The 25,278-nt window shown below is 27.3% G+C and overlaps 2 protein-coding genes across 3 annotated transcripts; one reads left to right on the top strand and one right to left on the bottom strand.

Annotated features, from left to right (window-relative positions):
* Positions 1-385: 385 nt before the first annotated feature.
* Positions 386-22,191, top strand: LOC129611949 (uncharacterized). The gene is made up of 22 exons (XM_055525377.1): positions 386-519; positions 4,847-5,349; positions 5,414-5,578; positions 5,794-6,090; positions 6,154-6,337; positions 6,429-6,670; positions 6,741-7,883; positions 8,081-8,354; positions 9,356-9,858; positions 9,923-10,087; positions 10,305-10,601; positions 10,664-10,847; positions 10,907-11,148; positions 11,219-12,361; positions 12,559-12,838; positions 15,578-16,152; positions 16,212-16,370; positions 19,655-19,948; positions 20,014-20,197; positions 20,269-20,513; positions 20,571-21,731; positions 21,819-22,191. The coding sequence occupies exons 2-22, from the start codon at positions 4,847-4,849 to the stop codon at positions 22,111-22,113; spliced, it is 8,535 nt and encodes a 2,844-aa protein (XP_055381352.1). The 5' UTR covers positions 386-519; the 3' UTR covers positions 22,114-22,191.
* Positions 22,192-22,511: 320 nt separating this feature from the next.
* Positions 22,512-24,057, bottom strand: LOC129611871 (bursicon). Of its 2 annotated transcripts, none has more exons than XM_055525277.1 (4): positions 23,863-24,057; positions 23,627-23,733; positions 23,361-23,486; positions 22,512-22,737 (listed from the first exon to the last, which is right to left on the bottom strand). In XM_055525277.1, the coding sequence occupies exons 1-4, from the start codon at positions 23,948-23,950 to the stop codon at positions 22,591-22,593; spliced, it is 468 nt and encodes a 155-aa protein (XP_055381252.1). In that variant the 5' UTR covers positions 23,951-24,057; the 3' UTR covers positions 22,512-22,590. The 2 variants fall into 2 exon arrangements, with proteins under 2 accessions (XP_055381252.1, XP_055381251.1); XM_055525276.1 differs by having other exon boundaries at positions 23,627-23,751.
* Between the last annotated feature and the right edge of the window lie 1,221 nt (positions 24,058-25,278).

The following is a 25,278-nucleotide window of genomic DNA, read 5'->3' on the forward strand; positions in this document are numbered from 1 at the left end:
ATTCCAATTTTTTCAAATTAGTTTCAAATAGTAGCAAAAATTCATTTCGATTCATTTTTTTATTTTAAATAGCCATATTACAAATTATATTTTTTATTTAGAAAAAAAAAATAAGGAAAAATATAATAATTAACTATCTTAAACCTATAATAATAATAATAATAATAAAAATTAGATAACCCTTATCTTTATTACATACAAATACACATACGCACATATACTGCGAAATACTTAAGCTTGGAATTAAATAAACGCGAAACCCTTTTGGTATATACATACTTGTACATATATAATGTAATTATATGGTTATTCACATATGTTATAACAGTAATTTCAGAAAATTCTTATAAATACCAGTTGAATTTAATTAGTCAGATTCAGTTTTTATTTTTCTGCTTTAACTATTTTTTGTCGTGAAAAAAAAAAATTCTTTTTTTTTTTTCTCATTTTTATTTTCTTCATTAAGTTACTGAGCAAAAAAAAAATAGTTATAGGAAAAATTAAATAAAATAAATTAAGGTTAGTTTAATAACGGTTATATATATATATGTATAAATTCTATATTGTTAAAGTTTTTCTCTATAAATTAAAACTTATAAAAACATTAAATTAATTAAATAATAATTAAATTATATTCGAAATAGTTAAGTGTTTACTATGATCTTTATAAATAAAAAATATTAATTATAATGTTTTGCTTATTGCCATAAAAAAAGGGTTCAATATAATTGTTTCGTTTAAATTAAATAATTTATAACTGAATTATAATTGAAATTCTTAAAAAAAGGACAATGCAATTGCAGTTTCATAAAATTTAATTGAAAATATAAAAAATGGTAAATTAAAATGAAAGAATCGCAGTTTAAAGGTTATTCAGGCTAAAAATGGAAAATTTTTATTACTTTTTCAATTTTTCGCTTTTGTTAAAATATGCGCCATAAAAATTTTTCAATTAACAAAAATTCATTTGGATCTTGTACGGAATTACCTAAAATTTGGAAATTACTAAAATTCAAATGCAATCACATTGAGAAATTTTAATTTATATAAGCATTTTGTAATTTGACATAGGTACCTATACATGCTAAGTTCGTTAAAAGAATTAATTACATAATAAATTCTATGTACTCTAAAGTGTTATTCCAACATTACTTTATTTGTTTAAAATATTATAAAAAATCACTTTGATTTTAGTAAGAATTTTTTTTAGTTGAACTTATGCCATTTTTCAATTAAACTTCACTAACTAAATACATATGTCCTATATTATTTTCATATTATAAAATAAAGAAATTTAATTAGTGATTTGAAAACTAAATACCGTAGTATCATACGAGGCAAAGTCAACTATACATATTATGTCTTTTTCAGAAATTTCATTTAATTCTTCATTTAATTCTTAAATCAAAAAAATTTAGTTAGAATTCATATTATGTGAAATGAAAAATTATACTTGTATTCATCTAAATATTGTATGTGATAGAATACCAAAGAATACCTGCGAAATAATTGTAAGCTCAGTTAAAAATTTATGCATCACGCCATTTTTTATCTCAAAAAAGTAATTTTTCATTAAAAATATTAATTATTATGCACTTAAAAGTTATTTTATTATTAGAAACATTAAAAATTTTATGATTTATTTTCCTACTTTATATAGTAGGTTTTAAATCAAAATAATATTTACAATGTAATAAAATAATTATTTTAAATAGGACAAAAAAATTTGAAAGAGCAAAAAAAATGGCAAAAAAGGCCATAAAATTTGGATTAGTTTTATGAGTTTTGTGTGTGTTTTTAAATATTGCGCCAATTTTTAGAGTACAGCCATTAATAAATTAAATTGAAAATCACAAATTTTAAAAAATATGAAAATTTTTAATTTGTGGTGATATGCAACAAATGGTTCCCTGACATCTCATCATACGAGACATTTCATCATTGCAACATTTCATCATTGTAACAATTCATCATTATTGTATTTCATCACCATAACATTTCATCACTAAGATGCCTGTGATCTTAAGATCAAATGACCTAATTTCAAATTCCAAAATTATATGGTTTCTTACTGGATTAAATTGAACAGAACTAACAAGTAATATTTCACTTTAGAATTGAAATTTGGGATAAAGACCAGATTTATTCACAATATTTCCAGAATTATTTCACAATATTTGAATTTTAACTAGATTAAAAATGCAATATTTTTGGATATTTTAGGGTCACAAGGAATAAAAGCCAAATTTTCCAAAAAAAACAAGATGTAATTTAAATCTTTATTTAAAATATTTGAAAATTCTTTATTAATTGCGAGACAAAAAAAAAATTGCATAAGAACAATTACTTAATCAATCTAGAAATAAGCTATTCTAATTTGCGGAACGATAAAAATTTTCTATGATTTTTTTATGCGGTCATTAAAGCATTTTTTCAAAACGACTGTATATATATATTTTTATCAAAAATCATAAATAAATTAAATAATATTATATGAGGACTGTAAATTTGATAATGACTTTTCCTATCAACATATTAAAGACCAATGTCGTAAATATTCAATAATTTCTAGATATTTTCCATACAGGTAATAAAATATGAGCCATATAAATATTATCGTATTATAAACATATACAGTGAAACCTCGAAATTCGATCCCATAAATTTTTAATTTTTTATATTTGATGATTTTAACATTTATTGGACACTTTAATTCTAATTCTAATATGATTTCTAAATTTAATTTTAATATAATTTATGCAAATAATTGAAGGAACCTACTCCAAATTTATTTTAATATTAATTTTTTTGAAATCCGATAACTGCCCCCAATATGGCATTACAAAGTTAAAATAGTTTTTTGATTTATAAAAAATTCAGATGTAAAATGGCGGCGGATTATTTAAGTAAGATATAATTCAATTCAGTAAGATATATAATTCAAATTATTTAAAACAAAAAATTGATAACATATGAACGTGACAGGGCTAAGAAATGAAAATTCTAGCATAATTTAATTTATTTAGTCCAAAATAATTTTTCTATTAACAAAACCTATAATTCATCAAGTAAGAATGATTTTACTGTATTTTGTCGCACACAATCTTTTATCTGTAATTATTTGTAAAATTTTAATATTTATAATTTATGATACTATTTTTGAATATTATCTAATAATATATCAATTTAATTAAAATTAAAATATAGATGGTAATTACAAATAAAACTTCGACTGGAAAATTTAGTTAAAATTTATTGAAGAAACTCAAAAATTCTTATTCAAACAGATACTAACCATAGTATAGAAGTAGTGAAGTTGATGTAGATTAACAATACAAATATTTGAATATTAATGTTATATAGCTGAAATGAGTCACTAAAAAACTTCATAAAGATTACTCCCAAAATTCTTTAAGAACTCAAGTATTTCTGCGAAAATTCTTAAATACCATTAAAATTTGCTTAATGTAGTAAAATTCATTTCTTATCGTTTGCATATAAAGATATGGACAAAATAATATTATAATAATATTCTTATCAAATATAACATATCGAAACCTTATCAAAACTGTGAAATTAGTATTAATTTATGGTTCATTCACGAAATTCTGAAATTGATTAAGAAATCTTTTTATAAAATTGTATAGAATTTCATATCTGAAAATAGATGGTGTTAATCAATATGTGCGTGGAAAATAATGCTTAATAACGTTAACATGAGCAAATAATTTTTCGATAGAGTTAGGCTGCACGTCGGGCGCTATTAATTCTTATTAATTATTACAAAACCAATGCCTAATGGTTAAGCGGTTATTGCGCTGGTCTTTAACTGAAGGGTCTCCGGTTCAATGCCCAGTCAGATCACTATGAAAATTATATTCAATATTATTTAGCTTTATACACATTACATTGTAAAATTAAAAAATCAGTATTAACTAATTACCTTATTTCAATAATATCCAATATTTAAAAAAACTGACGGTAGGCTCGTCACCTACCGAGAGAACTGTAATATTACTGTAGGTGTACTAATGTAAGAAACTAATTCATGGTTATTTACAACATCAATTGCTTGCCACATGCTACTCCCTGGAGCGGTGAAGTAGGAGAAAAAAAAATATTACCACAAAATGTTATTAAGCCATTAATGATGACGTTTAAGAATGAGTTGTGTTATACAAAACTTAAGTGTATTTCCTTATTATTTGCTTTTTAAACAACAATTTAAATATGGATTCATGCAACTGAAGAATTCAAATGCTAACATGCCTAAACATAAAATAGATTTAAATAATTCTATTGTATGTTTTGACATGTAAGATAATGTTATAAACTCGCTCCCAGCGTCCACCGCAAATTTGAAGAAAATACTTCAGCGAAAAAGAAGCTAAAACCAATTATTACTTATTTATTTTTATTTGTATACAAGTACAACTGTTTGAATAAATCCAAATTTAAGTACTTTGAAATTGTTTTTTAGGTAAGTATGAATTAAATCAGCATATCGGCAGGCAAAATCGAAAAAGTCGCTTTTTTCACTTATCTAAATAAAAAATAATAAATGTTGTGTTTCTAAGTTAATTGGTAGCAGTGTTTTTTTGTTAAATCAATTAAAAGTGTGAAAAATTTAATTTCAACACAATTGAAAAATGTTTAAATACGAAGTGTTTAAATGGAATATTATAAAATTCGATTTATCGAAGATCCCAAAGCAGTTACCAGTCTCTCCAGGTCTAATCTTCAGAAATAGCAAAAATTTTAAAAAACTTTTAAAATTCGAGCAATCCAAAAATTTTAAAAATAGTAAAAGTTGTTTTTTATTGTTTCTTTGCTTTAATTTTTTCAGATGAAATATTTTCGCTTGTTGGCTATTATTTTGGCCTTGAATTTATTTTCCACGGTTAGGACTGCTCCATTAGAAAATGATGTAGAAAAAGTAGAGGAAAAAGAAGATTACAGATTACCAACAAATGTTGTACCAACAAACTATAATTTGACAATTAAACCATATATTCTTAGAGATGGTATAGAGAGGGAAAAATTCCAATTTGATGGATTTGTCAATATACTTTTAAAACCAATTGTAGACAATGTAGATAAAATTGCTTTACACAAAAAAAATATTACAATCATTAGTAGAACACTAGTTAAACAAGGTACGCCTGAAGAAAAAATCGATATTACTAATGACAATGACAATGCAAAAACCGATATATGGACTTTAACTTTGAAAGAACCTCTAGTAAAGGATCAACATTACATTTTGAGAATAAATTATACTGGTTATATGGGAGATGATATGAAAGGTTTTTACAAAAGTAGTTATAAGAAAAAGAATGGCGAGATTATGTAAGTTAAAAATAACGAATACAGAAAAATTGTTTATTTCTTTTATCAATTTCAAAATTTTTAGATGGATTGGTGCAACGCAGTTCCAAACCCACCACGCTAGACGGGCATTTCCTTGCTTCGATGAACCAGGATTCAAGGCAACTTTTGATATTCATATTAATCATGAAAAGGAGTTCACAAAAGTTATCAGTAATACAAAACAAGTAGGCGACCCAAAAAATGATGGGTAAGTTCAAAATATTGAAGCTCAACTCTAAAAAAATAAACACACACTTTAAAACTTGAACTTGTTTCTTAAGTTTATAAAACTTGAAAAGGTCAAGTATTATATACCATTATTGAGATTATAGAATACATTCTCCATTATAATTTATTTGTTTTATTTCTTTTTTCAAATATTTCAAAAGATCAACTTATTGAACATTTTTTAATAAATTTCAGAGATGACCGGAAAATTGTAACCTTTTCTACAACACCCAAAATGTCTACTTATCTTGTCGCTTTCCTCGTATCAGACTTTATAGAAAATGGTGATTCCAACGATCTTTCAATTGTTGCACGTCCCGAATATGAATCCCAAACACAATACAGCTTACAAGCAGGGAAAACCTTGTTAAAAACGTTAGGAGATTATTTTGAATTACCATACAAAGATCTTGGTAATCCAAAAATGCATATGGCAGCAATTCCAGATTTTTCGGCCGGTGCAATGGAAAATTGGGGTCTTCTTACATATAGGTATTACATTTTCTGTAACATTTTTTTTTAATTTGAACCAATTTTAACTTTCTTTTTGTTTAGAGAGCGTGCTCTATTGAATGATGACAAAGAAACCACAGACATGGGTCAGCAAAGCATTTCTCTAATAATTGCACATGAGCAAACACATATGTGGTTTGGTGATTATGTTACATGTGATTGGTGGAACCATACTTGGTTGAATGAAGGGTTTGCTACATATTTCCAATATTTCGGCTCTGCTAAGGTGATTTTTTATTGTATTTTTTATTGTATTCCTTTTATTTGCGTAATGGGAAAATATATCTCGTTAATTTACTGCTAAATTAAACTTTTAGGAATATCCAAAATGGGATTTGGACAAGCAATTTGTTGTCGATCAAGTTCATACCGTTTTGCCTAGAGATTCGTTGAGTGATACGCATGCAATGAGTGATAAAAACATAAATTCTCCAACAGATTTAGGTAAAATGTTCGGTTCTATTTCATACAACAAAGGCGCATCAATAATTCGTATGATTAGATACTCCATGGGTGAAGAAAAATTCCAGAAAGCTATTAGGAAATATTTAAAAGACAAGTAATTTATTTTATTTCATTATCGAATTAATTTTCTGTAATACGAAATTAACTATAACTCTCAATTTAAGTAAGGAAGGTAGTTCTAGACCAGCGTTGTTATTCAAAGCTTTTGATAGTGAATGGAAACCTGAAAACTTAAACACAACTGAATTTTATTTATCTTGGACTGAACAAGTTGGATATCCTATTATAAAAGTTAAGCTCTCTGAAGACCGTAAAAAAATTGAAATTGAACAGCAAAGATTCCTGTTAGAAGATGATGCTGGAAATGAAGATCTTATATATTATGTACCATTTACATACACAACACAAAAGAATCCGAAATTTGGAACACCTAATCCAGGAGACATACAATTTTTCAACAAAAATTCTACGACATTTTCGGTATCCGAGGAATTAGGTGAATCAGATTATGTTATTGCAAACATTGAACAAATGGGGTATTTCCGAGTTTGGTATGAAGATCATATGTTACACAACATTCATCATGCTTTAACAACTGAAAATTTCGGTAAAATTGGTGAAATAAATCGCGCACATTTGATTGACGATCTATTCAATTTTGGACGTGCTGGTACTATGAAATACGACTTGATATTTGATGTCTTGTCTTACCTTGAAAAGGAAAAACATTACATACCATGGAAAGCAGCTTTTAGTGGATTTAAAAATATTGAAGCAAGATTAGGTAAAGAAAACGATGATCTAAAAAAAAGGCTGCATATGGCCCTACCGGCAGTTTATGATCATTTGACATTTAATCAAACAAATGATGAATCAAGGCTTGATACTTATAATAGAGCAAACGTTTTAAGTTGGGCATGTAAATATGACTTTAAAGATTGTAATGAAAACTCAATGAAATTATTTGACGATTTTAAAAAAGATAAAAAAAACGCTATTAATAAAAACATTCGTTCTGTTGTTTATTGTTCTGCCGTAAGAACAGCTGAAAATCTAACAAATTATAACTACTTAAAAGATCATTTTATTTCAACTGAAACATCAACTGAGCAAACGCTAGTATTAAATGCATTAGGTTGCGTTAAAAAACAAGAACATATTAAAGCACATTATGATTTTATACTATCCGATGCTGTACGTAAACAAGATAGACAAGCCGCCTTAAATGCACTGATTGCTGAAAATCCAGAAAGCCCACAACATGTATTTGATTTAATTGTAAATGAACATGGAAAATTAGGAGAAGCGTATGTATAATTAATGATTTTAGATTTATATAAATTAATATTTATTTATTTAATATGAAAAAGCTGTTAATCAGCAGTCATTTGCATTTATAAATTGATTTTCTTCGATTACGGAATTCGATAATCGAAAATAGAATTTGCTATTACATTGACAAATTAAATACCAAAACTGACTTAAATTATACAATTCTTTTTAGCCTTGGAGGATATGAAACTGATGTAGCTAATGTTGTGTTAAATATAGCATCACATTTCAATTCAGAAGAGCAAAAGAAATCAATAGAAAAATTCAGTGAAAAATTGACCCAAGAAGCACCTAAAAACACATTGAAAGATGCCGTAAAAAGAGTTGAAAAGAATATGAGCTGGTTGGATAAATATAAAGCAGATTTAGTAAAAGGTCTAAGAGGTGGTGCAGCAGCTATAACATTTAGTGCAGTATTAATAGCATTTACAACAATTTTAATGTATTTAAGTACATATTAAAAATTTTAATATCAGTTCTTCTAAAAAATTACTTATAACTGTTTTTTACTGTGCATATCGATCTGTTAGAATAATTGTGCTAATATGATTAATAATATTAATATTAATTAAATAAAAGATAGCTTTACACTTTTGTGGTTATAATAAAATAATTTTATACTGAAAACACTTTAATTCATTTGCTGTAAATGCATCCTTTCGAATTTCATTTTAAAGTTTCTTATACGAAAATTAGCTCGCTGCATCTAATTAACATTTACGTTCGACGTGGTTGTAGAGTATTGCACAGTCTTGCAATTAAAATTACAATATAAATACGCACGTATTTACTGTAAATGTATCGTAGAACCTTTTTTGTGTAATGTTTCGTATAAACAAATGCTTTGCATGAAGTTTGTAGATTATTTGTACAACTGCTAATAGGAAATTTCTATTTTGAATTGATTTCTATTTTTCTGTTTCTATTTTTGAAGTGATTTTGAAATTTCGTCTTTTCATCTTAAACCAGTAATCAACTTGCAGTAGGCAAGAATAATTATATTAGTTGATAGTGCTAATGTACTTACTTCTATTACCTAATTAAATTAGAAAGGAATTAATTAAATCAACACTTAGGAATTTTAATTTTTGTCTCAAGTTCAATTCTATGCTATTTTAAAATATAATTTGACTCCTCATTTAAATCATGTGCAACTAAACAAATAGTATTGTTAACAGCATTAAATATAATTACCAAACTTGCTTGCAATATTGAAATTAATAACACAATTATAGCTAATTTAAATTGCTATAATTTATAAAAGCACGGATAAACTACGTTTATTTTAATAATTTACATTTAATTATTTCACTTATTCACAGCTGCAATAAATAAAAATTATTTTAAATATTAATATTTTATTTCATTGGCAAAATCTAAAAAAATCTCTCCAAAAAATTATGTAAAACTTCAAATTTTTACCATTTTTTTTGTGGATTCTTTTCAGATGAAAGATTTTCGCTTACTGGGCATTATTTTGCTCTTAAATTTATTCTACACAATTAGAACTGCTCCATTAGAAAATGAAATAGAAAATGTAGACGAAAAAGAAGAGTACAGATTACCAACAAATGTTGTACCAACAAACTATAATTTGACAATTAAACCATATATTCTTAGAGATGGTATAGAGAGGGAAAAATTCCAATTTGATGGATTTGTCAATATACTTTTAAAACCAATTGTAGACAATGTAGATAAAATTGCTTTACACAAAAAAAATATTACAATCATTAGTAGAACACTAGTTAAACAAGGTACGCCTGAAGAAAAAATCGATATTACTAATGACAATGACAATGCAAAAACCGATATATGGACTTTAACTTTGAAAGAACCTCTAGTAAAGGATCAACATTACATTTTGAGAATAAATTATACTGGTTATATGGGAGATGATATGAAAGGTTTTTACAAAAGTAGTTATAAGAAAAAGAATGGCGAGATTATGTAAGTTAAAAATAACGAATACAGAAAAATTGTTTATTTCTTTTATCAATTTCAAAATTTTTAGATGGATTGGTGCAACGCAGTTCCAAACTCATTATGCTAGGCAAGCATTCCCATGTTTTGATGAACCAGGATTCAAAGCAACTTTTGATATTCATATTAATCATGAAAAGGAGTTCACAAAAGTTATCAGTAATACAAAACAAGTAGGTGACCCAAAAAATGATGGGTAAGTTCAAAATATTGAAGCTCAACTCTAAAAAAATAAACACACACTTTAAAACTTGAACTTGTTTCTTAAGTTTATAAGACTTGAAAAGGTCAAGTATTATATACCATTATTGAGATTATGGAATACATTCTCCATTATAATTTATTTGTTTTATTTCTTTTTTCAAATATTTCTTAAAAGATCAACTTATTGAACATATTTTAATAAATTTCAGAGATGACCGGAAAATTGTAACCTTTTCTACAACACCCAAAATGTCTACTTATCTTGTCGCTTTCCTCGTATCAGACTTTATAGAAAATGGTGATTCCAACGATCTTTCAATTGTTGCACGTCCCGAATATGAATCCCAAACACAATACAGCTTACAAGCAGGGAAAACCTTGTTAAAAACGTTAGGAGATTATTTTGAATTACCATACAAAGATCTTGGTAATCCAAAAATGCATATGGCAGCAATTCCAGATTTTTCGGCCGGTGCAATGGAAAATTGGGGTCTTCTTACATATAGGTATTACATTTTCTGTAACATTTTTTTTAATTTGAACCAATTTTAACTTTCTTTTTGTTTAGAGAGCGTGCTCTATTGAATGATGATAAAGAAACAACAGACATTGCCCAACAAAGAATATCTTTAGTTATTGCACATGAGCAAACACATATGTGGTTTGGTGATTATGTTACATGCGATTGGTGGAACCATACTTGGTTAAATGAAGGTTTCGCTAGGTATTTTCAATACTTTGCTTCCGCTAAGGTAATTATTTTACCTCTTTTGAATATGGAAATGAATTTATTGATAAATTAAAATTTTAGGAATATCCAAAATGGGATTTGGACAAACAATTTGTTGTCGATAATGTTCACACTGTTTTGCCTAGAGATTCGTTGAGTGATACGCATGCAATGAGTGATAAAAACATTAATTCCCAAACAGAAATACGTAAAATGTTCGGCACAATTTCGTATAACAAAGGCTCATCAATAATTCGTATGATTAGATACTCCATGGGTGAAGAAAAATTCCAGAAAGCTATTAGGAAATATTTAAAAGACAAGTAATTTATTTTATTTCATTATCGAATTAATTTTCTGTAATACGAAATTAACTATAACTCTCAATTTAAGTAAGGAAGGTAGTTCTAGACCAGCGTTGTTATTCAAAGCTTTTGATAGTGAATGGAAACCTGAAAACTTAAACACAACTGAATTTTATTTATCTTGGACTGAACAAGTTGGATATCCTATTATAAAAGTTAAGCTCTCTGAAGACCGTAAAAAAATTGAAATTGAACAGCAAAGATTCCTGTTAGAAGATGATGCTGGAAATGAAGATCTTATATATTATGTACCATTTACATACACAACACAAAAGAATCCGAAATTTGGAACACCTAATCCAGGAGACATACAATTTTTCAACAAAAATTCTACGACATTTTCGGTATCCGAGGAATTAGGTGAATCAGATTATGTTATTGCAAACATTGAACAAATGGGGTATTTCCGAGTTTGGTATGAAGATCATATGTTACACAACATTCATCATGCTTTAACAACTGAAAATTTCGGTAAAATTGGTGAAATAAATCGCGCACATTTGATTGACGATCTATTCAATTTTGGACGTGCTGGTACTATGAAATACGACTTGATATTTGATATCTTGTCTTACCTTGAAAAGGAAAAACATTACATACCATGGACAGCAGCTTTTAGTGGGTTTAAAAATATTGAAGCAAGATTAGGTAAAGAAAACGATGATCTAAAAAAAAGGCTGCATATGGCCCTACCGGCAGTTTATGATCATTTGACATTTAATCAAACAAATGATGAATCAAGGCTTGATACTTATAATAGAGCAAACGTTTTAAGTTGGGCATGTAAATATGACTTTAAAGATTGTAATGAAAACTCAATGAAATTATTTGACGATTTTAAAAAAGATAAAAAAAACGCTATTAATAAAAACATTCGTTCTGTTGTTTATTGTTCTGCCGTAAGAACAGCTGAAAATCTAACAAATTATAACTACTTAAAAGATCATTTTATTTCAACTGAAACATCAACTGAGCAAACGCTAGTATTAAATGCATTAGGTTGCGTTAAAAAACAAGAACATATTAAAGCACATTATGATTTTATACTATCCGATGCTGTACGTAAACAAGATAGACAAGCCGCCTTAAATGCACTGATTGCTGAAAATCCAGAAAGCCCACAACATGTATTTGATTTAATTGTAAATGAACATGGAAAATTAGGAGAAGCGTATGTATAATTAATGATTTTAGATTTATATAAATTAATATTTATTTATTTAATATGAAAAAGCTGTTAATCAGCAGTCATTTGCATTTATAAATTGATTTTCTTCGATTACGGAATTCGATAATCGAAAATAGAATTTGCTATTACATTGACAAATTAAATACCAAAACTGACTTAAATTATACAATTCTTTTTAGCCTTGGAGGATATGAAACTGATGTAGCTAATGTTGTGTTAAATATAGCATCACATTTCAATTCAGAAGAGCAAAAGAAATCAATAGAAAAATTCAGTGAAAAATTGACCCAAGAAGCACCTAAAAACACATTGAAAGATGCCGTAAAAAGAGTTGAAAAGAATATGAGCTGGTTGGATAAATATAAAGCAGATTTAATAAAAGGTCTAAGAGGTGGTGCAGCAGCTATAACATTTAGTGCAGTATTAATAGCATTTACAACAATTTTAATGTATTTAAGTACATATTAAAATTTTAATATGAGTTCTTCTAAAAAATTACTAATAACTGTTTTTCACTGTGTATCTGTAAGAATAATTGATTAATAATATTGTTCATTGACGTTAATAGTAATTATATAGAAAAAGATAACTCGATAGTTTTGTGACAATAAAAATATATACATAAATAATTTCATACAGAAAATATTTTTTTTTATTACATAATTTGGAGTCATATGAAATTTTTGGTAAAATCACTTTTAATTTCCTTATTTGAAATAATTATGTTGGCTGCTATATTATGTACATACTTCTACTATGAATGTATGAAGGTACAATTTTAAAATTCAAACTATAAAAATTTAAGCTAGCATCTCATTTACTTTCTAAGTAGTCCTTGAAAAGACTTGTTACCAAAGTAAAATTGAAGTAAGTTGCCAAATTTGTATTGGTCTAAATATTAGAAATATTTACCAAATTCGAATCATTGTTTTATTTTTAAACCAACAAGAGTATTACCGCTATATAAAATATTAAAACAATATTGTTACCGACTGCATTGCGTATACAATAAGGTAGGTTATGTAATGACAACAAATTTTACATATCGAGTTTTCACTGGGAACGCACTTCTCTATGGTAGGGCAGTGTAAATAAACTATTTTTAGCAACCTGTCGCTCTGTCTGTCTGTGTGTGCACACGTTTTGACTATGTCGCGGATTGATTAGCTTTTCGGGATATATCGGGCCTTGAAAACTGGTCTTTTTTGCGGGCCAATTTTAGATTTTTGCCCATATAAATAGAAATATTTAACCAATTTCCTGGAAATTTTTCGAGTATTAAAAAAATTAACATTTACATTTTTTGGAACGATCAGAGCTCGGAAACCGAACTAGGGGCCGAATTCACATTTTTTACCATATCTACGGAACGAATTGATGAAATTTCTTGAAATTTGATATTTGTTATTTTTCTGGTTGTTACCGAAACTAACTGGCGAGCATTTCAAGGAATTCGGGTAGCACAAAGCAAAACTCCACTAAGAGCCAAATTTAAATTTTTCTAGGTATGTTAACTATAAGCTTACTGATGTCCTAAAAATTGGAATGAAGTATTTAACAGACGTTTTTATAATATTCTGTAACACTTTCACTTAACTAGACAATACACATTGCGGTCGGTTATGTGCTAACCAATTCAAATTTTTTATTATATCCTAATATCCCATATTTTATTGAATAAATAAAGCAGAGTAATTTTACACTTTTAAAGTGCCCTTAATTAGTACTCCATAACAAATTTATGAAATGTAAACACAAAAGTAGTATATTAATTATTTATATGATCTCACACATACAAAAAAGTTTTCTACATAATACACATATTATATTAATACACAGAGTGACCCTGTTCTTATGTAAACGCGCTCGGGCAGTGGTCCCTTGCAGTTTTTTAGAAACAAAAAAAATGTATGAGGGGATCTTCAACGTCTAGGGGTAATTTAGGAGAGTTGAAAAAAGGCTCGGATAAAAAAAATTGTATCTCGCGAATATCAATTTCAGCTTCGAAGCTGTTGAAGTTACAGCAATAAATTATTCAGAAACTTTTTCTTCAATATATTATTTTACCTACACAGCAGTACGCCAATAGTTGGTCGCTGACTTACCGTTTTCGAGTTATAGTCATACATAAAATTTTTGGTTATATCTATATGTCTATAATTTTTTTCAAAAAACACTATACTTATTTCAAAAATGTTCGTTATTTTGCTTTTTTTTGTTTTTGTTTCGATCTCTCTACATCATCCTCTACAACTTTGTAATACATAAATGGTAAAGGGATAATTTTGTAAGTGATGTTTGTGGACACCTATAAAAAGGGTACTATATATCAAAGAAAAATACAAGTACAAGAAATGTTGTAAAAAATATTATTTTATCTGTCATTAAAAAAAAAATTAAAATTTAAAAACATGTATAACAATAACTTACAATAGCTGCTCCAAATAGCTTCCATCCGCATGAATGCAAGATAAGAGATGTTTACTTATTACTGCTGTTGTATTAAAAGTTTGCAATTCATATATACAAAAAAATCCATAAATGTAAAATCTGACGATCTTGCATGCCATGCCCGTTTCGAGCAATTCAACTTTTAGGGAATTGGTTATTCAAAACATCTGTAGAATTGTTCTATCTTCTTATATTGTTCTAAAATTCATTCACCTTGTGATAAAACAAGATCTTCTTATAAAAAAGGGAGTTGATCTTTTTTTTTTTACCGGGTGAAAAATCTCGAAAAACGTAGTTGATCTTGCAAGAATAAATGGTATATTAGCAGATTTCTGTTTATTTTTTTATTGCAGATATCCAAAAACACTGCTTGCATGATCACTTATACCTGATAAACGGTTTCAGATAATTAACGTTTTTTCGGATTTTTAAACCAAAATTTTATGTTTGAACTATAAAACTAACGTGCGCGATTACAACAGATTCGGACAACCCTGTATAAGATAAAATTAAAAGCATTATAATAAGTATATGAGCAGATATATGAAAATATTACTGATTAGATATACCTACCTAAACATTATAAATCTTATGATTATTTAAAAAAGTTTCACACTTTGAAAATTTATTATATATAAGTACTTATGTCTGTACGTTTTATAAATATATATAAAATTCATTTATATAAACAGCAATTTTCTTAAAAATTTTCTCAGTTAATCATTCAAATCGGATGTGTTTACATACAAACAAAATTTGTTGATAATAATCAAGCGGTTCGCGCGGCCTCGCATTGTAAAATATTATTATTACATTAGAACAATGCATTCGAAATTACAATTATTTATAATTTTTAGCACAGTATACCTGTTCGAATTTTCATTATCACATCAAACTCTACAAAATGATTTCTTTAAAGAAGAAATGACTACACATCGATTAAAAGGATTAATAGAACCAATACATTATAATATTAATTTAACGGTTTATATGACAGATGAACTAAAACAATTTACTTATTACGGTCGTGTCTCAATATTATTTAAAACATTTTTAAGTAATATTAATGAAATTATATTACACAAAAGTGATTCAATTAGAAATATGTCAGAAATAATATTTGAAAATTGTTATACTAAAGAACATTTTCAAATAAGTGAAATTAAAATTAATAACGCTACAGAAAAATATGGTATTGTGTTAGATAAATCAATGCAACCGGGTATCATATATAATTTAACAATAGAATTTAAGAATAATTTATCAAATGATATGATAGGATTTTATAAAAGTAGTTATAAAGATGAAAATGGAAATAAAAAGTAATAGCATGAATTTAGATTTAAAAAATTAAAAAGAAATATGAGCTTTTATCTTTCAGATGGCTTGCAACCACACAATTTAATGATAAACATGCAAGGAAAGCATTCCCATGTTTTGATGAACCAAAATTTAAAGCAACTTTTAATATAACATTGAATCATGAGAAACAATTTAGTGCCAGAAGTAACACAAGATTGTCAAACACAATTATATATGGGTAAACAACACTTATGTTATTTAGTGAATTCTATATACATATATATTTCGTGATTTTGAAATGAAATTAAACTATAGACTACAAAAACTAGTTAGTAAGCTTACTTAATATGGCAACATAGACTACAAAAAATAGTTAGCAATCTTACCATAAAGTTGTTATCAAATAGTTACAAATCTAATTATTATGAGTTAGGCCGTATTACGCAAGATTTGTTTTAAAAAAATTGAAGACCATATTAATTTCAGTTCGTTTCTCTGATATTTTTTGTAAACAAACTTCTGAAAATATTATATTTGCATTCTAGGTTTCAATATTAGAATTTATGTTGATATTATAGTAGTATAAAGTATTAAAACAATAACAATAAATATTAAATAAAAATAAAATTTAAGCTGCCATTCTCTAACAAAATTGTAAATTGTCTATCTGTAAATTGTCTAAAATATCATATAATAATCGTATTCCACAATATCTTTATTGACTATGATTAGTTGATAATAAAAATTCAGTTTTGCTTTCTAACCCTAATACGATCAAAATTTAGAAAATTCAATACTTTCTCAACACTTTTTTTAATTGATAAAAAGTTAACTTTTACCAAATTATAAGGGGTCTGTTGAGACCAAATAACAACACGCAACAATTTAGGACACAAATTACGATATCCGAGCAAAATTCAATTTTAATTTAATTAACTCAGCTTAAATTAGAATTAACGACTTTATTTCTTCGATCTATTGCTCAATAATGAACATCGAAAAGTTGAATTGATTAAATTGTAGTAATACGTATTTGATCAGCCATTACGATTGTAATACCTCAAATCAGTAGGCCTACAGATCAGAGTAACCGAACGAACACTCAAAGTAAAAAACGAGAACGTCTTTTAAGTAGTCTGAATAAGAGAAATATTGATGACATAGTAAAGTGACCAAACATAACACCAAAAGTTTTTTGCGGTGAGGTGAGACTGACGAATAACAGAATTTTGTTTGAAGGTTTCTCCCTCTGCTTTTCGGATTCTCTTCTTAAGCATTCCATTATTTCAAAATAAATTAAAAAAAAATTTGATGTGGTCAGCACATAACCGACCGCATTGTATATTGCCTAATTAAGTGAAAGTGTTACAGAATATTATAAAAATGTCTGTTAAATACTTCTTTCCAATTTTTAGGACATTAGTAAGCTTATAGTTAACATACTTGAAAAATGTAAATTTGGCTCTTAGTAGAGTTTCACTTTGTGCTACCCGAATTTCCTGAAATGCTCGCCAGTTAGTTTCGGTAACAACCAGAACTCAAATATCAAATTTCAAGGAATTCCATCAATTTGTTCTGTGGATATGGTGAAAAATGTAAAATCGGCCCGCAAATCCGTTCTCGAGCCCTTATCTTTCCAAAAAAGTTATATGTTCATTGCTTTAATATGAGGAATTCATATATTTAATTTCAATAAAATCGGTTGATTATTTCTCTTTATATACACAAAAGTGTATGTTTGGCCCGTTGTAAACGTCTAGTTGCCGATGCCTGATTTTTCCAAAAAATTTACATGTTCATTGTTTTAATACGGGGAATTCATATATTAAATTTCAATGAAATCGGTTGATTATTTCTCTTTATATACACAAAAATGTATATTTGGCCCGTAGTAAACGCCCAGTTGCTGATGCCTGATTTCTTCCAAAAGTTAGGAATTTTTGCGTATGATCGAGCAAAGCTTATATATGAAATTTCAAGTAAATCGGTTGAATACTTTCTTCAAAATGGTGAAAAATGTAAAATCGGCCCGCAAATCCCTTTTCGAGCCCTGATCTTTCCAAAAAATTTATATGTTCATTGTTTTAATACGAGGAATTCATATATTAAATTTCAATGAAATCGGTTGATTATTTCTCTTTATATACACAAAAATGTATATTTGGCCCGTAGTAAACGTCTAGTTGCCGATGCCTGATTTCCTCCAAAACATACGAATTATTGCGGATGGTCGAGCTGAGCTTATATATAAAATTTCAAGTAAATCGGTTGAATATTTTCTTCAAAATGTTCAAAAATGTAAAACAGGCCCGCTAAAAAGTGCAGTTCCCGAGGCCTGATATATACCAAAAGTTGATCGATCCGTGCTATGGTGGAAACAAACTTACATATAAAATTTCATCAAAATCGGTTCAGCCGAACTTGAGATACACGCGTGCACACACAGACCGACAGACGGACAGACCGACAGACCGACAGACCGACAGACCGACAGACCGACAGGTTGCTAAAAATAGTTTATTTACACTTCCCTACTATGGAGAAGTACGTTCCCACTGAAAACTCGATATGCAAAATTTGTTGCCATCACATAACCTACCTATTGTTTACACAATACGGTCGGTAAAAAAAAAAGAAAGTGTTAAATTCAGTAAATGTGTAGTTGTAAGCACCCGGAATAATATAAGTTTAACAAGTACGTGACTTTTATTATTAAATAAATTTTAATATTTTGAAAATATAGAATTTAAAAATTTTGTTATTCTGTTATACATTCCAATGTGTAGCATGGCTTGTCTCGACGGAAACTCTTTATTTCATTTTAGTAGAGAAAATAATAATAGTTATACCTTGAAAATTATATATACAATGAACTATATTAATAAAAAGTGGTTCTGATAAAATTATCAACGCTAGCGATAACGGTAGCCCAGTTTCTCTTAACTATGTTTGTGTTTATTTGAGACTTAATTGCTCTTATCACAACGAAACAAATTACTTGCGTTTTTAATTTACATTTTATTTTATTTTTGTAATCAAATTACCTTTTTGAGCATCTTATTGCATTTCGTATCTTATTAATCTCAAGGTCAATGTTCAACATTATTCATTCTTAATAGTTCTAATAATGTTTGACGAAATGCGTGTAGGTTTATAGACCTCCACTAAACGAAGACATTTAAATCAATTGTAATTGCACCAATTCTCTAGTGAAATTGTAATGTAATCAGACACCCGGTTACAACAGCACAAATATTCGGCATAAACAGTGAAGTACTTATTGTGTAATTGAGACAAAACACTTATATCTTACTTTATATGCGGCTATTGAAAAAAATTAATACACTATAATAATATCAAAAATAAATTTTAAAAAAACCTTTAGGGCGTTAAGTAGACTATTTGATTTGAATAATTTAACAAATGTACTCGTTTAAAAATTAAAAAACTTTTAAGCTTTTGGGGCCAATTTTATTTCTTACTAATTTTATTGGCACTTCTTCATATTATATATTATTCCAGATCCCGTGCAGATGATACTTTTGAAATAACTCCAAAAATGTCAACTTATCTGGTAGTATTTTTAATATCAGAATACGCCGATAAAAGCTTTGATAATCACTTAACAGTTTTAGCTCCAATTCATATTTTGGATTATTCTAAATATGCTTTGGAAACGGGATCAAAATCTTTGAAAGCATTAAATGAATATTTTCAAATAGATTATGACGAATTAGGTATTGATAAAATGGATATGGCCGCCATACCAGATTTTGCAGCTGGAGCAATGGAAAATTGGGGTCTCTTGTTGTTTAAGTATATGAAATCATTGCAAATCTTTTGCGGTAAAGTTAAATACAATATTTTTTTTTCTTTCAAAGAGAGAAGTATTTTCTCTACGACGAAAACACAACTTCAGAATTAGATAAACAACGAATTGCAACTGTAATAGCACATGAACAAAGTCATATGTGGTTTGGAAATTTGATAACATTGGAATGGTGGAATCATCTGTGGGTGAATGAAGGTTTTGCAAGATTTTTTGAATATTTTATACCTCATACGGTAAGTGAAAAGTTCCCAAATACTTTGAAACTTACTGCTGTTACAAATTAATAAGATCATATTTCATATAGATAAATTCTGATTGGGAATTGAATAAATTGTTTGTTTTTGAGCAAATTCATAGTTCATTACTAATCGATTCACTTGAAGGAACGGGACCTATGACGATTCATGAATCAGATACATTACCATATAATCCACCACCCGCATACACAGTTGTTTCTTATAATAAAGGTGCATCCATTCTTAGAATGTTTCAATATTGTATGGGAAAAGAAAATTTCAGGAATGCTATGCAGAACTTATTAATAGAAAAGTTTGTCATTAAATTTTAAGTCAAGAAAATTTTTAAAAATTTTGTTTTTTTTTTGAGGAAATTTCAATACGCAACACCAGAAGACGTTTTAATAAGATTTCGAAATAAATGGATTCATAAAGATGTAAATTTTATGCAGTTTTTCTCGGAATGGACAGAGCAACCTGGGTACCCAGTTCTACAAATTGATTTATTAGGTGATAAAAAAACAATTGAAATAAAACAAAAGCGGTTTATTTTGGAAGGAAACGCAACCAGCCCGGAACTTAACCCGAACCTACTATATACGATTCCTATAACATTTACAACAAATGTTATGAAAAATTTCACAATTCCAAAAGAAGAAAATATAATTTTTATGAAATCATCTGAGTCGGTAAAGAAAATTTTGATTTCTGAGCAACCAATTAATTGGATTATACTAAACATTCAACAATTGGGCTTTTATCGTGTAAATTATGATGAAAAAACCTGGTTAAACTTAAAAGAAGCCCTGAGTAAATCAATATCTGACATAAATGAAATCAACAGGGCTAATTTAATTGATGATCTATTTAATTTTGCAAGATCAGGTTTATTAAAATATCAATTTGTATTCAAAATTTTAGAATATCTTAAAGTAGAAACTGAATATATACCATTATCAGCAGCATTAAATGGTTTTCATTTTTTAAAAATCAGATTGGGTCAAGAATATGAAAAAGAATTTAATGAATTTCTTGTAAATATTTTAAGCAAAGCTTACAATGAAAATGGTCTTGAAGAAAAATCTAACGATGAATTATTAAAAATTTATAATAGAAGCAAAATTTTAAAATGGATTTGTAAATTTGGACACAGTGATTGCATTAAAAAATCATTAGAATTATTTGAAAGTGAAATGAAGCAGAAGAAAAAAATTCCAAAAAATATTCGAAATGCCATTTATTGTACTGCTTTGGGAAATTCATTCGATAATGAAGCCAACATAACTTTTGAATATACAAAAGAAGTTTATAAAAATATGAAAAATCCAACAGATCAACAATCACTTCTCGCTATTTTAGGATGTGTAAGCTCAGAAAGTAATATCAAACAACATTTCGATTTCATCTTATCAGAAGATGTAAGATTACAAGATAAAATGTTTGCACTTAATTCATTAATTTCTGAAAATGTCAATAAAATTGAGTACATCCTAAATTTAATTGGTTCAAATTTGGATGTATTGGGGAAATCGTAAGTATATATGCTTACACAAAATTCGTATATAAAAAATTTTTGAATTTCATTCGTAATATTTTGGGTTTTTTTTCGAAATTTTAGATTTGGTGGAGGAGAAAATTCAGTTATAGGTGTTATATCAAATTTAGCTCAATATTTTACAGAAGATAACCAAATTACACTAATGAAAGATTTTATAAATAAATCATCATACTTTACTGAATCAGGTCGAAAATCATTTAACAAAATAGTGGATAAAGTAATTAAAAATGTACAGTGGAAGAAAGATCATAAGGATGATTTGGAAAAAGCTTTACACGGTACTGGAAACAAGCATGTCAATAACTCTATATTGTTAATATTATTAGGAATATTTTTATATTATATAATTTATTAAATTTTCTTTAGAAATAAGGTAAATGAGGAATTTTTATAATTATCTATAATTCGTAAACTGATTTTTTAATTTTGATAATTAAAATATACTAGAACACCATAGGTATTTGTGTAAGATATATCGAAAATTTTAAAAGAGCTAAGCAATTAATTTCATTTTCTTGTTAACAAAAAGTATTAATTTACAGTAATCCTTATGTATTTACATATAAAATTGCTTTTAAAGCTTACTGTTTTAAAATTAAAATTTCAAAGGATCCGCACAATTTAAAAAATATATAAGAAATCCAAATACAAACAATTTAAAATTTATTAAATTCATAAACTTTTTACTTTTATAATATTAAATTGAGTGTTAAGAAGCTTTATAGTGTATAAGAATGACATTATAAATGTTATGTGCACCATTAATTTAGGACTACGTGCTTCTTATCAAATATTTTCTTATTTATTTTTACATACGTGCATAAATACAAAATTATGAAAGAATACCAGCTTTTCTAAAATGATTATTTAATGGCCCCTCATCACCACTATAACCAGCTAATTCTTGTGGTACAATTCCAGACTCTTCAATTGATGAACATGGGCGACACATACACTCTAGGGGGGCCTTTGTAAGAACCTGTAAAACAGAAAAAAAAGTAAAACAAAAAATAATGTTTTTATTATAACGAATAGGGTTTATTAAGTTTACAAAAATATTTCTAACATCAAAAATCAATCACGAGGATATAACAAAGAAATAAACAAAATAAAAAGTAGTACAAAAATATGTATGTATGCATGTATATACGTGCAAGATTTAGCAAAAGTATATCGGTATTAAAACCAGTTGATTTTTATGCGATTTTAAATATTGGGGAAACACTTATAAGTTAAATATGAGAAAATGAGTCAAAATAAGGTTTAACACTTCATTAAATAATCGCAACTTAATACAATACTTTTTAAAGTAGACCCAAGTTGATGAAGCACAGTGAACAATTCCATTACAAATTTCGTAATGGAATGGTGGTGGTAAATTTAATTAATGCTTAATATTTCATTGTTCGGATCAATGACAAAAATTGCATTCTCGTGTAAATAAACATAAATTCCGACGATATAGGGACTTTTGCCGTCTTTTAGACGATATAAGAATAGCCAGTACCCACTTTCTTTCATTTAACATAATATTTTAATTAAAAAAACTAACAGCAGCTTAACTTAAAAATTTCCAATTTTTTTTAATAACTTTAAAATTACCTTACGAAATTTTCTTTCGCCAGGACGTGCTTTTGGACAAAATAGTGATACCAAAGCTTCTCGTTCACCAGATTCTTGACAACACATACAAGATCGTTCCATCTGCCATATTTTGCTACCCGAAACCTGTTATTATATAAATTGAATTTAATTTCATACACAGTCATTTTTTATATTAAAAAATGTGAAAAATTTCAAAATGCAGAGAAAATTTCACACCAATAAAAATTAAATAGAAGAAAATGCTAGCCGAATTCTTAACTTACTTGTATATAACTAGCACACCGACCGATACAGGCATATGAAGGTATTGGTTTCGGTACACATCCAGGATATTGTAGAACATGTATAACCGGCGTCACTTGACAATCATCTATCGATCGAGGAATATCTTATAAATTAAAAATAGTTTTCAAATAAAAAAAAGTATATGCTTTTTTTTTCTTATAGATTTAATATAGATGATAGTTTTTAGATATAGATATAGATAGTTTTATTGTACCATTTGGTGAATCTTGAGCTTTAACTTTTGGTGCTAATAAAATTGCTCCACTGCAAGCACACGATATAATCCACAATAAAATATTCATGATTATATTACAAAAATTTTAAATTTTTTTTCAATTAAAAAAAAAATTAGTTGTTCTATTCATTTATAACATATGTGTAAAAATTTTTATAAAATTTTCATTCTCAGAAATTTACTACAGGTTGTAACAAATGTTATTAACGCAAAATTTTTTTACTAAATGTTGCGAAAATCTCCAAGAATACGCTTTATATACTCCCTAGGAAATCAAAATAATTGTAAAGTTAAAAGCATCCTAGTGATTTACAGAAATGAAATTGAAACAAAATGTTCAATTTTTAGTTTCAAAAGTTTTAGATTAGTTTTTCAAGGATACTTCTAATAAATAATAAATCCCATAAATTAATAAAATTTATTTGAGAAATTTGATTGGTTAGCTATTTATGATCCCTCAATAACTTTATCAAAACCAAACAAAGTTTTATATGATATAATTAGCAATATTTTGTTTTTTGCTGCAAATACTCATCATATACGGTCTGAATCTTTAACTGACAGAACCATCCTTAATTTCTCCTACTAAGATGAAGACTCAAAAGACACTTTGTCCAATGTATAATAAATACTCCCGGTTGATAAAATAAAACATGCTCGTACTTTCGGGCTCAAAAGTTTTGAAATTAGTGTTTTCTCTTTTCAAAAGCAGCCTTTTAGTATTTAGTAATAATTCACAAAATGCAGTCTTTTTTAAAAAATCTCTCAAAGGGTCAGCAATAACAAATATAATATTGTCGGAAACTTTTACAGTAAAAAATTTTCAAAGCAAAAAAAAGAATAATGTTCGATTAATTCATAAATAATTTCTTATTGAGAACATTTAATTTTAAGCACTTTTAAAAAAAAAATTAAAACAAAGTGTTTATTAGTTTCATTTTATCCGTCCTTCCTGTTTACAAAATGTCAAAACCCTTCGAGATATAAAATTTAAATTCGAGCTTTCTTTACATATCTTTACAAGAAATTTATTTCCGTGAAAGAAAATTTTTGTCTATTTCCTCCTTCTCCTCCTACAAATGCCATTTTTTCGCTATCTATTGCAACGAAATCATTAATATTTTTTAAATTTTCCAAACGCTGAAAAATAGTGGTTGCTTTCTTCTTCCGCAGCATAGCATAGTTGTCCATAGAAATGACAAAATTGCCGTAATCTAACATTAGTTATTTTTAAAGTTTTTTATATCTTCTATCTAGTTTTATTTTCTTCTAGACTACACGATATCAAAAATTTCAAAAAAGATTTCTTACAGATATTTGAATTTCCAAGATCTTTTTGAAACTAATAAATAGTTTATTTCGTTAGCAGAATTTTTTAAGGACTAAAGTTATCCG

This window comes from Condylostylus longicornis, unplaced genomic scaffold (assembly GCF_029603195.1).
Source record: "Condylostylus longicornis isolate FDR11 unplaced genomic scaffold, ASM2960319v2 ptg000055l, whole genome shotgun sequence".
In the NCBI taxonomy this organism is placed as follows: Eukaryota; Metazoa; Arthropoda; class Insecta; order Diptera; family Dolichopodidae; genus Condylostylus; species Condylostylus longicornis.